The 13,375-nt window shown below is 47.1% G+C and overlaps 1 protein-coding gene across 2 annotated transcripts in view; it reads left to right on the top strand.

The window, feature by feature from the left end:
* Positions 1-13,375, top strand: part of Il16 (interleukin 16) — an 89,930-nt gene that overhangs the window by 60,259 nt on the left and 16,296 nt on the right. The window contains exons 7-12 of one of the 2 annotated variants that reach the window (XM_051148853.1): positions 1,829-1,902; positions 2,446-2,662; positions 3,988-4,105; positions 6,702-6,834; positions 10,355-10,442; positions 12,307-12,797. In XM_051148853.1, coding sequence (XP_051004810.1) covers positions 1,829-1,902; positions 2,446-2,662; positions 3,988-4,105; positions 6,702-6,834; positions 10,355-10,442; positions 12,307-12,797 — 1,121 coding nt within the window. Of the gene's footprint in view, positions 1-1,828; positions 1,903-2,445; positions 2,663-3,987; positions 4,106-6,701; positions 6,835-10,354; positions 10,443-12,306; positions 12,798-13,375 lie in introns of those variants that run through there. The other variant, XM_051148854.1, reaches the window with a different exon arrangement.

The raw sequence follows: 13,375 nt of genomic DNA, 5'->3' as shown, positions 1-13,375 counted from the left end.
CATTAAAAACCATTCTATCTTGATTTCTTGTGACATGTGTAAATTCGGACAATATCTAAATTTCATCCATGTTCTCTCATATAAGCCCATGGCTGCCTTGATGGTCCAGCCACGTGTTGAGCCACGAAAGCAAGAAAATGGTATGACTCAAAAAGATTAAAATCTTTATGGTCTTGTTCTTTACAGAAAATGCTGGCAACCCAAGCACTGAGCAGCATTGGGTGTAAGGACTGTATCATGTGGGCAGTGGGGACTTTTTCATTTGTTGTCGTAGAGGTGAGTCAGGAAGCAGTCTGTAGGATTCAGTGTGCTGGCCAGAGACAGGAAGCGGAAGAGAAGAGCTGAGGCTGGCATGGGAGGCTGACTGCGGTTCTTAGGGCTGTCTGGAACAGTAACCCTTCCAGGAGTCTAGAGTCGATGAGAACAGACAGATCCTGGGACGAGGGAGTACATGAATAGTGGGGTAACTTGAATGTTTCTAGACTCAGCCAACTGGAAAAGGAAAAGGCCAAGGAAGCTAACTGTGCAAAAGAAAGTGGCAACTGCAGGAGGGCAAGTGTGCCTGGTGAGCACTAGATGGCGCTGTCTGGCAGGCCAAAGAAAAGTGGTTGGCCTTTGAGGAAGCTCTGGGAAAAGGTAAACTGAGAGGTTTAACAAGAAAGGTGTGGAGGAGGTGGCGGGTGGGGGAGTGGGGAAGAAGACCAGTGCAGCTTTAGAGGAACTGCTAAGCCAAGATCAGGAAAAGAATAGGAGCCAGGGAGAGGGAAAGAAGTGTGGGTCAGAATCCAGGGTGTGTGCCTTTGCGGTTTTGTTACTTTTGTGTAAGGAAACCATTAGGGGGTGGTGTGGGGATTTGTCTCCCTTAAGTTAATAGCAATAATAGAAACAGAATTTCCACCAGTCAATTCCTGTTTAATCAGTCAATTCCTAGCTCTAGCCTCAAATAATTGGCTAAATTGTTTTCAAAAATGACATTCTCAAATCTACTCTGGAGGAATATCCTGGCCCTGACAAGCTTGCTGTACAGATCAAAGCTACTGAAAATTTGTTTTTTTTTTGTTTTGTTTGTTTTTGTTTTTTTTTTCTCCTTCTCCCCCACAAGGCTGTGCAAAATGGATTTGGCACAACCTAGGCTCATCAGTGTTCACCAGCTATGGCCAAATCAGAAAAGCCCAGAACTGGGTTATTTGGCCCTTTGGGACAGATATTTTGATAAATTAAAAGCCAGAACCTGTGGAATTAATAATGGGCATTCTGAAGTTTTGGCTTTTTCTATCCTTTTCTCAGCACACATTTAATTATGTTTTGATTCTGTTTTGTGGCCCTGGCTAGCTGTGGACTTGATGAATAGCCCAGGCTGGCCTCCAACTTCTAGTGATTCTGTGGCCCGTAATTCCTAAGTTTTGGAATTACAGTCGTGAGCTATCATGATGGAAGATTTTAAAGATATTTTGGCTGTGTGTGTTCTCAGTCATATGGAGTCTTCTTGTGAGGAGGGTCAAGTTCTGTCACTGTTCCCTTTGGTTTCAGAGGCCCACCATTCTGAGCTTCTCTGCATCCTTGGCTTCTAACACAGACACACTGTGTAAAACAGGATCCAAGCCAAAAAGAAACAGTTATGGCAAGCTGCAAGGAAACAGTTACATCTCAATGTGGCAAAGTCAGAACTTGATGATTGGTGGCCCCAGGTACTACTCAAGTGTGGTGAACCCAAAAGGCCGAGGGTCCAGGCTTGGAAGGCACACACAGAAGCAGGACATGAGGTCCTGGGTATATGCTGAAAGCCTGAAGAAAGCCTGATAGCTACTGTCTTTCTGTCTCCTGACAGGCGATGAAATTCTGGAACTCAACGGTGAATCAATGGCTGGCCTAACACACCAGGACGCTCTGCAGAAGTTCAAGGTGACTTCTCAGCCTATGTCCATGCTCTGGGGACTTCAGACAATAAAACCAAACTTTCTGAGCTCACAAAATTAAAAATTGATCCTTTGCAGGGTACCTACCTAGCTGATGCTGTCCTTGGCCACAGTATTAAGGAAATTCCTCTACAGATGATAGCATAATCAAAACTGCTATCAAGGGACATTCAAACTATTTAACAGATTTATTCAAACAGATTTATAAAGCTGCCTCACAACACTCCATGTGTTTATACTAGTAGGTTTATGGCTGTGTTTGGAGTTTTGAAGATACCATTAAAAGCTACTTTTGCATTTCCATTCGGCTAGCTCAATTCAATTCAAGAGTCTATCTCGCTATGCACCCATACATGATATGTATACTCTGGATGTATGTGTACATACGTGTGATGTGTAACTTGTCACATGATTGCATACGACCCATGCACACTCACCTGCATGTCCTTGGGGCACATCCATCACTGCTACTTGCTGTGTTTTCTTCACTTGCCTGGGAATCGCGCTAGACACTGTCACTCTTTTCCAGCAAGCCAAGAAGGGACTGCTGACCCTGACAGTGAGGACTCGCCTGACCACACCTCCTTCACTATGCAGCCACCTGTCACCGCCTCTGTGCCGCTCCCTGAGCTCCAGTACGTGTGGTGCTCAGGACAGAAGCCCTTTCTCCTTGGAAACTCCAGCATCTCCTGCCAGTACTGCCAAGCCCAACTACAGAATCATGGTGGAGGTGTCTCTAAAGAAAGGTAGGGGTGCTGTGCCAGGTTCTGTTCACCTCTGTCAGAGCTGCCCAGGCCCCCATTGCATGGAAATGGCCTAGAGTAATGCTGACTGGCAGATGTTACAGCTTTTGTCCAGTTGGGTTTGACACCAGGTCTCATCCTCTTTCCTTCCTTCCTTCCCTCCTTCCTCGCTTCCCCTCTTCTCTCTTCTTCCTTCCTTCCCTCCTTCCTCGCTTCCCCTCTTCTCTCTTCTTCCTTCCTATTTATGTAGTGTGCACGTGTGTGTGTGTGTGTGTGTGTGTGTGTGTGTGTGTGTGTGTGTGCATCCCACATAGAGAACAACTAGTGGGAGTTAATGCTCTCCTCCCACCATGTGAGTTCAATCAATTAAAGTCAGCTGTGTTTACCAGCTGAGCCATATCCCACCGGCTCCTCATCCTGTTTCTGGAAGCTTATTTGTGCCCTCTAAACCCAGGCAGTGTCTTTTGCTACAATGGTTAGCAAGCATATAACAGAAAACTACACATATATTCCTTGCACTTTCGTTTCTCCCTTTGCTAGCCTCTTTATCCAGTGGACCTTCCCGACAACCTTTGCGCTCCTCTTCTTAACCATGCATAGTTATTTTTCCTTATAGAGTCAGGCATATTAGTAAAGATGGAAGTTAAATTAGGCTACTTCCTCATTCTTGACTGCCCCATGGCGTCCCTTCTCAGCTAAGTGGTTCTTGTTTCTGTACACCTGTGCATGAGGCCTATTAAACCTGGCCCTTGATCCCTTCCCACTCTCCACATGACTGCCCATGTTCCACCCACACTGGCCTTTTTGGACCTACAACAACATGGTACACTCATCCCAGCCTCCAACCTTGGCCTAAGCTGTTTCCACTAGCCAACTCTCTGCTCCATCTTCTCATCCTGGCTCCTTATTGTCGTCCACGGCTCACACTAAAAGTAGCCGGTGTAGCATGGAGAAGGGCCCTGCCACTTCCTAGCACATTCGCCGCTCATTTCCTGCACAGTGCTCATGTCACAGCCCTCCTCCCTTTGTTCCTCTTCCTGTAGCTCACATCCCTCTGTCCTCCTTCCCAGCAGTCTCCAGTCTCTCACTTCCTAGTGTTTCTCAACTTGACCTTACCACACCCCTTCCTATTTGTCTGCTTTGGCCATCACTTGCTCCCTAAATGGCCCCTGCACACAGTGACACTCTGCACACAGGGGTGGAATAAGTGTCAATGCAGGGACACTTGTCCATCCCAGAACGTCAGGTGTCAGAGATACCTCATAGGCTAGTGCCCCCACGCCCAGGGAAGCTCACATCTCCAACCCTTCCCCCATTCTGCATTCCAGAGGCAGGTGTTGGCCTGGGGATTGGCCTGTGCAGTGTCCCCTACTTCCAGTGCATCTCGGGCATCTTCGTTCACACACTGTCGCCGGGATCCGTGGCACATCTGGATGGACGGCTGCGGTGGGTCCTCATTTCTCTTCCTGAACAGACCCTTGGCTTATAGCAGGGATGACATCAATTAGGAGCATCTGGAATTGACTTTAGGAGAAACGGCGCATGATTCAGGCTTCACTCACTTACACCACAGCAGCTGCCATGTCAATCACCCCCAAAAGAGGCCAGGATACAGAACCTCCATAGCTCCATGCCAGAGCTTTTAAGTCCAGTGTCAGTGATTCCCAAGAAACCTGTGTGCATGTAACAGTTTAATAAACATGGCCTCTGAGGATGTCATGCTGCGAGGGCAAACAGAAAGGAAGCATATTTTAACTCAGATTTGACAGACAAAATCCACGGTGTTAAAGATGGGCATCTCTATGAGGTTTACCTATCAGCTCTACATGCAAACCAGCTGTGTGCATGGATGTCCTTGCTGAGAGAAGCAAAGTAATTTCAGAGCGATACTGCAGTCACGGCTCTCCACAAAGAACTACTGCAATCAGCAAGCGATCTGATTATAGTTTAACATGTTACAATACTTTAGCAGCCATTCTAACGTCTGTCAGTGGTACAAACGTTATCCACCTCCAGGACACACTTTTGCTAAGCAGGGAGGTTTTGCCCTATTTTTTTTTTTTTTTTTTTTTCATTTTGTTTTGCTGTGTGAGGAAGGCAAACCTGCTTCAGGTGGTGTGGCAAGCAGTGCTGAGCTGGAAATAGGTGGGTGCTGCCATCTGCAGGAGAACCACTGCAACTGTGCGTAGGACGCAGCTGCGGGGATAGAGGCTCAGTTGCAGGGACTGAGACCTAGCTTCAGGGTTAGGGCACCTGGCTGCAGGGCTGGAGGATGCAACTTCGAGTTGGGGTGATTGGTTTTTTTCCTCTTCTGCCTCCTAGCAGAGGCCCACACTGGGGTAGGGGCTGTTCTATTCTGCATGGCAGGGGTCTTCAGTTACGTCCAAGAATGTGAGCCATCTTGGCGTGATAAGTGGATCAGCTCCGCAGGAACACAGAAGAGAGCAGGGGATGCAGGATCAGGAGGCTCAAGTTCTTATTCTGACCCAGCTGATTTTATTTAAACATTCTTCTTGTTTTCTGACCAGGGCTGTAGCTGACACCCACAATGACAGAGCTGAGCATTTGTGACACAGACAGCATGTCCTGCAAACAAAACATTACCCTTGGCATTTTACAGGAAAGTGTCCATCCCCAATATAGGTTGTAGTAGGGAAGCCATTTCACCATTTATGCCTCAGTTTCTCCATCTGTGAGGGTGAGAGAGGTTAGTTCATGTCTCGGTTAGGGTTACTATTGCTGGGATGAAATACTATGACCAAAAGAAACTTGAAGAGCAAAGAGTTTATTTTACTTATGCTTCCAAATCACTGCATCACTGAGGGAAGTCAGGACAGGAACTCAAGCAGGGCAGGCACCTGGAGGCAGGAGCTGAGGCAGAGGCCATGAAGGAGTGCTGCTTACTGGCTTGCTCATCCTGTTTTCTTATAGAACCCAGGACCACCAGCCCAGAGGTGGCCCCATCCACAGTGAGCTGGGTCTTCCTCCATCGAGCACTAAGAAAATGCTCTCCAGGCTTGGAAACATTCTGGAGGTGTTTTCTCAATTGAGGTTCCTTCCTCTTAGATGACTTTAGCTTGTGCCAAGTTAACATTGAAGTAGCCGGGACAGTTAATATCAACAATATAATAGAGTCTTGTTTTTTCCATCTCAGCCCTTTTCTGTTTCAGTGGTTGTGTCAGCCAGCCTTCCATTACTGTAGCAAACATCTCAGGCAATCACCTCATGAGAAGAAAGGTTGACTTTGGCTCACAGTTTAGGAGGATCCACTTGTGTCTGACTTCCACTCCCACTGCGTGTGGATCTGTGATGAGGAAACACACTACGACAGGAAGAGAAGGCAAAACTAGGCGTTCACCTCCTGCTGAAAAGAGGCGAGGGCAGAGTCACAGTGTTCCCTGCAAAGACACAGTCACAGTGCCCCCAGAAACCAGAAAGATTTACCCTGGGCCCCAGCTCCTAGGTTTCACCACCTTTCAGTAGTGCTGCTAAAGGATTAAGGTGCAAAGGCCTTTGGAAGGTACTGCTGTAAACCACAGCAGTCACCAGCCACCCATGTCCCACCTTAGAACTAAACTAAGTCCCCTCGGTTACTGTTATTGCTTCTCTTTGCAAGGACCTCTGTCCCTTCCCTCCTCAGTTATTTCTTTTCCTTTAGCACTTTCTTCCCAGTCCTTCCTCCCAGACACTCCCAGACACTGAGGCCCTGGGATGTGATGAGTTAGCTCATGGTGGTTAATCAGCTGGGGAGGAGGGGCAGCGGCGGGGTAAACCTCAAGCTCAGTCTTGATCGGGTCAATGGGAGATGGAGGGGGAAAGTGACAGATAAACTTCTATCTATGTTGAAACACTGGCCACTCCACACAGTGACAGGAGTCAACTGCTGCTTTGACTCTCCCTGTTTGAATTTTGGTCAAGTGGTAAAGAAAGTCTGCTCGATGAGAGGCCATGAACAGGAGCAAGGAGCGGGTTACTGAGAGGTGACCCTTCTTTCTGTCATAGTCACGAGTTTGTTTTAGAGGCTCCTGTGGGTGCTTTTCAGGTGCGGTGACGAGATTGTGGAAATCAATGATTCTCCAGTGCATTGCATGACCCTCAATGAAGTCTACACAATCCTGAGCCACTGCGACCCTGGCCCAGTTCCCATCATTGTCAGCCGACATCCGGATCCACAGGTAATGTGCCCCTGGGTTTCCTCTGTGTGGGCTCGCTCTTTCAGTATGAAAGTCAGAGCAAGAACTGGATAGGAACAAAGATGCTCCTGGCTAGAGTTTGAACCCTGCTCCTCCAAACCCGTCTAGACTTTGTGTGGGAACGAATCTCTCCAGCAGAGATCCACTGACAAATACAAGATGGCAGAAGCAATTGGTACCCACTTAGGGAAAAAAATCTTAAAACTGAGTTACAGGTTTGGGGACAGGAAGGCAGAAACTCAGAGTCCCATGTAGCAAATGCAGAAGATCTGTTTGTGTGTGCATCTGGTAGGCAGTCACAGCGGAAGTGTCGTCTGGAGCTTAGCAATGAGGATTCAGAGGCCAGCAAACTCAGTGCAGAGTCCTGAAGAAGCACATGGCCTTGATAAAGAGACCACACAGAAGAGGAGGGCCACTCACTAGAGGTTAGGTTTCTCTAGACAGAGGCTGCAGAAAATCCTTTCAGTATGTGGGAGCACAAGGTTCAAAGTCAGAGACCGAAGGGGCCAGCCATAGCCGGAGAGTGGATGGCAGGCTTTGCAGACCAGGCAAGAGTGAGAACAGATGTCAGCTGGGATTGTATTGTGAAACGCCTCCACACTGCCGATGGATCTGTGCTCTTTTCTGGATCTGGTGAGCAATTACAGGCCAGTGGCTATAGACATAACAGGTTCCTATCTTATTGTTCTAACCTTTGGGCAGAATAAAATGGGTGGAGCTTAAGATTTTTTTTAGAAGACAGGAATAGATGGTGAGACTCTGAACTACACAGAAGGCATGAAGAGAGACTTGAGAAAGGACAAGGAACCATGCTTGCATAGAATCTGCAGTGGCTCCTGGCTACTTAGCTTTGGGCTAAGAGACGGAATATGAATAAGGGATTTGGACAGGAGAAATGACCTCGGAGTTGGGAGGTAAAATGTTGGGGCTTAGATGTCTCTGGGATGTCCAGATAGAGGCTCTTTATAGGCAGCTATAGTGAGGGCTAATGATTCACAGTTAGAGTCAGGCTGGACCTAGACTTGAGACTTGATGCCATGGTGATAGGTAGGTCAGACCACTTTGGGAAACTATTGAATTTATTTCATGTTTCCTCAGTGTAAGTCAGCCATGTTTGCCATGCTCTAAAGTCACTGTGTTGTTCCCCTCCAGTTCACAGATGAGGAAACCAAGGCTTGACGGGAAAATGGAGTTACTCAATAGTTTTCTTGAACACAGCTTATGAGTTATGGAGAAGCAGGCAATCAGGTGTATAGTTCAGTGGCCCAAGGCCACCCACACTGTTCTGCAGTCACCACCATGTTTTGTCCTGAGCCCTTAGTAATCACTTTCCCAGTTTTGGTTTTGCTTCCATGCCTCCTATAAGCACAGCCATGACACATTTGTGCTTTTCTTATAGCCTTAAGACATTTAGCACTATACTCTCAAGGTTTAGCCATGTCATAACCTGGGCTGTTTGCCTTCCTTTCTAAGGATGGCTAACCCGTTCTATGCATAGGCTACGTTTTGTTTAGACACTCTGCTTTCAGTGGATCGTTACTTGTTTCTACTTGTGACTATTATGACAATGAAAAGCAGAACATGAGGTGTACACACACGGCTTTGAGATACCTTTTCAATTCTTGTTCCTTTGAGACAGAGTCATTGTATGTAGTTCCAGCTGCCCTAAGATTCACCACGTAGCTCAAGCTGACCTCAAGCTTGAAGCAATCTCATGTTGCAAGTGTCTTCTGCTCCTCAGTGCTGGGAACAAAGGCACCAGTCACCACACCCTGTGCTTGTTTGTTTGTTTGTTTGTTTGTTGGAGTGTATGCCCAGAGGTGGGTCATCTGCTAATTCTGTTCTTACTTATTTAAGGACTCTATACTGTCTTCCATAGGCACTGAACCACTTTATGTTCCCATCAACAGTACGCAAAGGTTCCAGTTTATTCGCAAAGGTTCCAGTTTATTCACAAAGGTTCCAGTTTATTCATGCCTCTGCCAAGAGAAGCCAGAAGAGGGCACTGGGTGGCCCAGATCTGTTTAGTGTGGGTTTGGGGACCAAATCCTAGTCCTCTGAAAAAGCAGCAAGCATTCTTAGCCACAGAGGCCTTTCTCCAGCCCCAGGACTTGTTCTTTTTGTTTGTTGGTTTGTTTGTTTGAGTCGCAGTCCTAATGGGTGTGAACTGATAATTTCTCTGTGATTAAGATTTTCGTGCAGTGGTTATTGGTGTTGACCGTCTTCTCATACGCTTGTTGACCGTCTTTATATCTTCTCTGCAGAAATCTCCACTCACACCGTTTGCTTATTTTTTTAAATGAACTTTGGTTTTTGTTATTATTCTTTATAGTCTGCATTTTACCTTTTTACTAGATATATGATTTGCAAGTACTGTCTCCCATTTTGAGAGTTATCTTTTCAACCATGTCTTTAGATTGAATAATTTAAAATTTTGGTGTTAGCTAATATTTTTATTATTTATTTTACTGTTTGAAATTATATGTATGTATATGTCTCTGTGTGTTGGTGTGTGCATGTGAGTGCAGGTGCCCTCAGAGGCCAGGAGCAGGCAGTTGTTAGCCTCTCTGCACGGCTGCTGGGAATTGAACTCTGGTCCTCTGTAAGAGCAATATGTGCTCTTAACTTCTGAGCCATTTCTCCAAAGTAGGTAATTTATTTATTTAAGTTTTCTTCTTTTGTTTCCCATATTTGGGTTACTAATGATCTACTTTGTAAAATTCCCTATTTGTATGTTGTGAAGAAGTTTTTTTGTTATAATTCACAGAACAAGAGAGTGAGACTTAGAAGGTTAAGCTATATGTCTAAGCATATGCATCTAGATGATGGAGAACTGGGAGGGGGTGTATGTCTCCTTGATGCCTAGACTCACACTTAACTATTATGTATGTATGTATATACATATATGTGTATATAAATATACATGTATATATACATGTATACATATATATACATGTGTGTGTGTTTACCTGCTTTTGTCTGTGTACTACATCATTCAGTACACAAGGAAACCAGAAGAGGGTATCATATTTCTTGGGACTTGAATTACAAACCATTGCAAGCCATGGTACAGGGAATCCAACCCCCATCTTCTGGAAGAGCAGCCAGTGCTCTTAACCCATTGAGCCAGCTCCTCCCATTTAACTATGAGCTGTTAGTATGAAAGGACCAATGGCTTGTGAGGCAGAACACAGGCTCTATAATGATCGTGGTGATGGCTGTGACATGGATGGTGACATCATTGCAAAGGGAATAACTTAAAAGGGTGACTTTTACCTAGAATTTTGCAGTGGTGATGAGGTCGGAGAGCCAAGGTGTTCACTGGGAATGCCTTTATTGGTGGACCCTGGGGGAGTGTTGCTGCCCAGAGCACTTCTGGGAGCTGAACTCTTCAATTCTTTGCAGAGCAGAAAGTGGAAGCCATAGCATGGCAGGTACAGTCTTTGCAGTCCGCTGCATCTGCGTCCACTTTTTGCTTGAGGTGGTTATGGATGTTTTCCAGGTTTCTGAACAGCAACTCAAGGAAGCTGTGGCTCAGTCTGTGGAAGGTATCAGATTTGGAAAGGAGAGGCACCAGTGGAGCTTGGAAGGTAAGGGGAGTGGTCAAGACTTACTTGAAAAATCCTTGTCTCCTTAGAAAGTTTGGGGTTTAGCCATTGGCCCACCCTCTACCTCCTCGCTGTGAGAGCATCATGATCTGCATGCACGGCACCAGATGAGGCTGAAAGACAGGGTCCCACCAGTTGAGTTTGGTTCACATTTTTGTCTTTCTGTGCAAAGTACAAGGTTTGTATTGTTTTAAATGCGGCAGGTACTCTGCAATCCTTTCTCATCGTTTTCTTCACGCACCAGACGGCCTTGCCACATATTGCCCCTGTAGGCTTTAATTTTACAATTCCTACTCTGTAATAATAGACACTGAACATTACTAGTTAATCTTGATTTAATGTATTACTTCACCAAACCCTCATATCTAATTTTTTTATGTACATATTATCAGAATAAGTGAGGCCCTGGAAGGCTCCTTGCCAAAGTCACATGGAGAGACTGGTCAGGGGCCTGGCTTGTTAGGTGGTTCCTGTCCTTTGTCTTTAGGCATGACTCAGGTCACCTCAGGACATCCATCTGCTAGGACACACAGAGGGCTCAGCACTGATATTGGCAAGGAGGCCAATGTGTGTGGGAAAACATTCAGAGGAAATGGCAGGACCGGACTTGGTTTCCACTATGACCTACTTAGGGCTCCACCTACCCCAGATGTACAGAAGCACAGGGGAGTTGACAGGGAAGCCCCCATCCCTGCTGTAAGCAGTGGTAAGGGTGGGGTGACTGGGTGCAGGGGAATCCTGTCAGCAGTGGTAGGGGTGGGGTGGCTAGGTGCTGGGGAATATTGGCTTTCGTGCCTTTCTTTAGTGATTCTGTGACCGAGATAAAGCAAAAAGCTTTTCCTTTAAAGTATGTTTGGATTGGAATCCCACTGGCTTTGGTGTTTTCTCATGAGGGTCCCTTCGGCTCTTCTAGCCCCACCGAATGAGTCCACACACGACCAGGTCCCCACAGCTCCCAGTCCCTTGAGCTACAGCTCCAGGCAAGGGGTAGCTGTGACCATTTGTCACTAGAAAGAATAGCATCTTGGAGATGTATACATGCCAGTATTCAGAAAACCACCTTTGGGGTGTGAGGTGTGAAAGGAAGGGAAGAGGGGGCATGTGGTTTAATTTTTGTTGGAAGAAGGTTGTACCCGTTCAAGTTTGGGGTGCAAAGCACCTCCACTCGGTTTCTTTCTTTGCTCTTGGACCTCAAAGCAAGTTCAGCAGCATTAGAATTGTCCCTTTCACGTGCACAGAAGTGGAGCGTTACGCTGATCCCAGGGTGCAGATGCTGATGTAGAGTACAGCATGTAAGATGTCTTTTTGGTTTCCTGGGGACCAGCTTCTGCAGAAGGCAGTTGAGTAAAGGAACAGAGCTTGGTAAAGCTGAGCTCAGCCAGTCCAGGGGCTTTGGTGTTTTCTCATGATGCACTCAGACTACCCTGAGTTGGCAGTAATGGGTAGATCTGTAGAAATTGCCCTCACCTCCACCAGTCCTTGAAACTGGGCTGCCCCTACTTTGGCATGGTAGCTCTCCGCAGCCGCAAAGCCATGGAGAGGCTCGCAGCTAAAGGCTGGCCGCTGGTCTCCACCCAGCTGGAACATGGAGCTCTTGCTTAATGAGTTTGGGATGGTGTGAACAGGGCATCTCTGTGTCTGTCACTTGCAGGCTCAGAAAGGTTGAATGCTCTTCTCAACTCAAAGTTAGAAAATTCACTGGAGTCCAAACGCAAGGCCACCAGTCTCCAAGTCTGAGGTGCCTTCCACTGAGCACTGCGATTCACAGGGTGGTACCTGTAACTCTCCTGGCCACAGCCAGGGGTTTCTGGCATTTTTAGAACATTTCCCTGTGCTTCCCATGCAGGTGTCAAAAGGCTGGAGAGCAGCTGGCATGGGCGGCCTACCTTGGAGAGAGAACGGGAGAAGCACTCAGCACCCCCACATCGAAGGGCCCAGAAGATCATGGTCCGCTCCAGCAGTGACAGCAGCTACATGTCTGGGTCACCAGGGGGAAGTCCCTGCAGTGCAGGTGGGGAGCCACAGCCTTCTGAGAGTGAAGGCAGCACACACAGTCCCAGCCTGCCCTCAGGGCAGGAACAAGAGGCCTTGTGTCCGGGGGTCCCATCCAGGCCTCATCAGGAGAGCCCACCCCTTCCTGAGAGCCTGGAAAGAGACAGCCACCCACCACTGAGGCTGAAGAAATCTTTTGAGATTTTGGTGAGAAAGCCGACATCCTCCAAACCCAAGCCTCCACCCAGAAAATACTTTAAAAATGACAGCGAGCCTCAGAAGAAACTGGAAGAGAAAGAGGAGGTCACAGACCCTTCTGGGCACCCCTTGCCCGCCTGCAGCCAGGTATGAGGGTATGTGCAGTGGGATGCGTGTCCCCTGCATCCTGCACAGCGGCCCTTGAGCATTAGAAATGCCTGCAGGTTTCCTGTACTCTACATAGAGGAAACACTGTGTTTAGGCCCACTGTGAAGAGATCAGAGAAGCTTTGCAGATCCAAAATGGAAGTTCCAGACCTGCCAGCTGTTGTCACTAATACTCAGGGTTCTCTCTGCATGGGTCATTTGTCTCACACCATGGTGGATCAGCAGCAGGCTCACCCCAATGGGGGAGGCTATGTCCAGGAATCTCAGGTTCTCTGCTTACTCACAAGTTGTGGCCTAAATAACTAAAAGATAGGGAGAACTAATTGCCTGTGGAATACGAGGAACTAGCCCCATCTTTTCCTATTAACTTTGCCTCCAGTAGTTGGTGACTTGGGAAATCAGCCTCTCTAAGTCTAGATGTCCTTTGCTACTTAAGGCTTCTTTTAGTGGCTCCCTCTACAGGCCGTCATGAGAATTACACCCTCCCTTCAGTATCTAACTTCCTCCTGGAAGTGGTCATTTCCCCATCTCCTAGTCGAGACTGTCTTCCTTCAGGCC

Source organism: Acomys russatus, chromosome 7, assembly GCF_903995435.1.
Source record: "Acomys russatus chromosome 7, mAcoRus1.1, whole genome shotgun sequence".
Taxonomy (NCBI): domain Eukaryota; kingdom Metazoa; phylum Chordata; class Mammalia; order Rodentia; family Muridae; genus Acomys; species Acomys russatus.
Note: the sequence above shows the minus strand (reverse complement) of the source record. Positions and strands in the feature narration are given on the sequence as shown.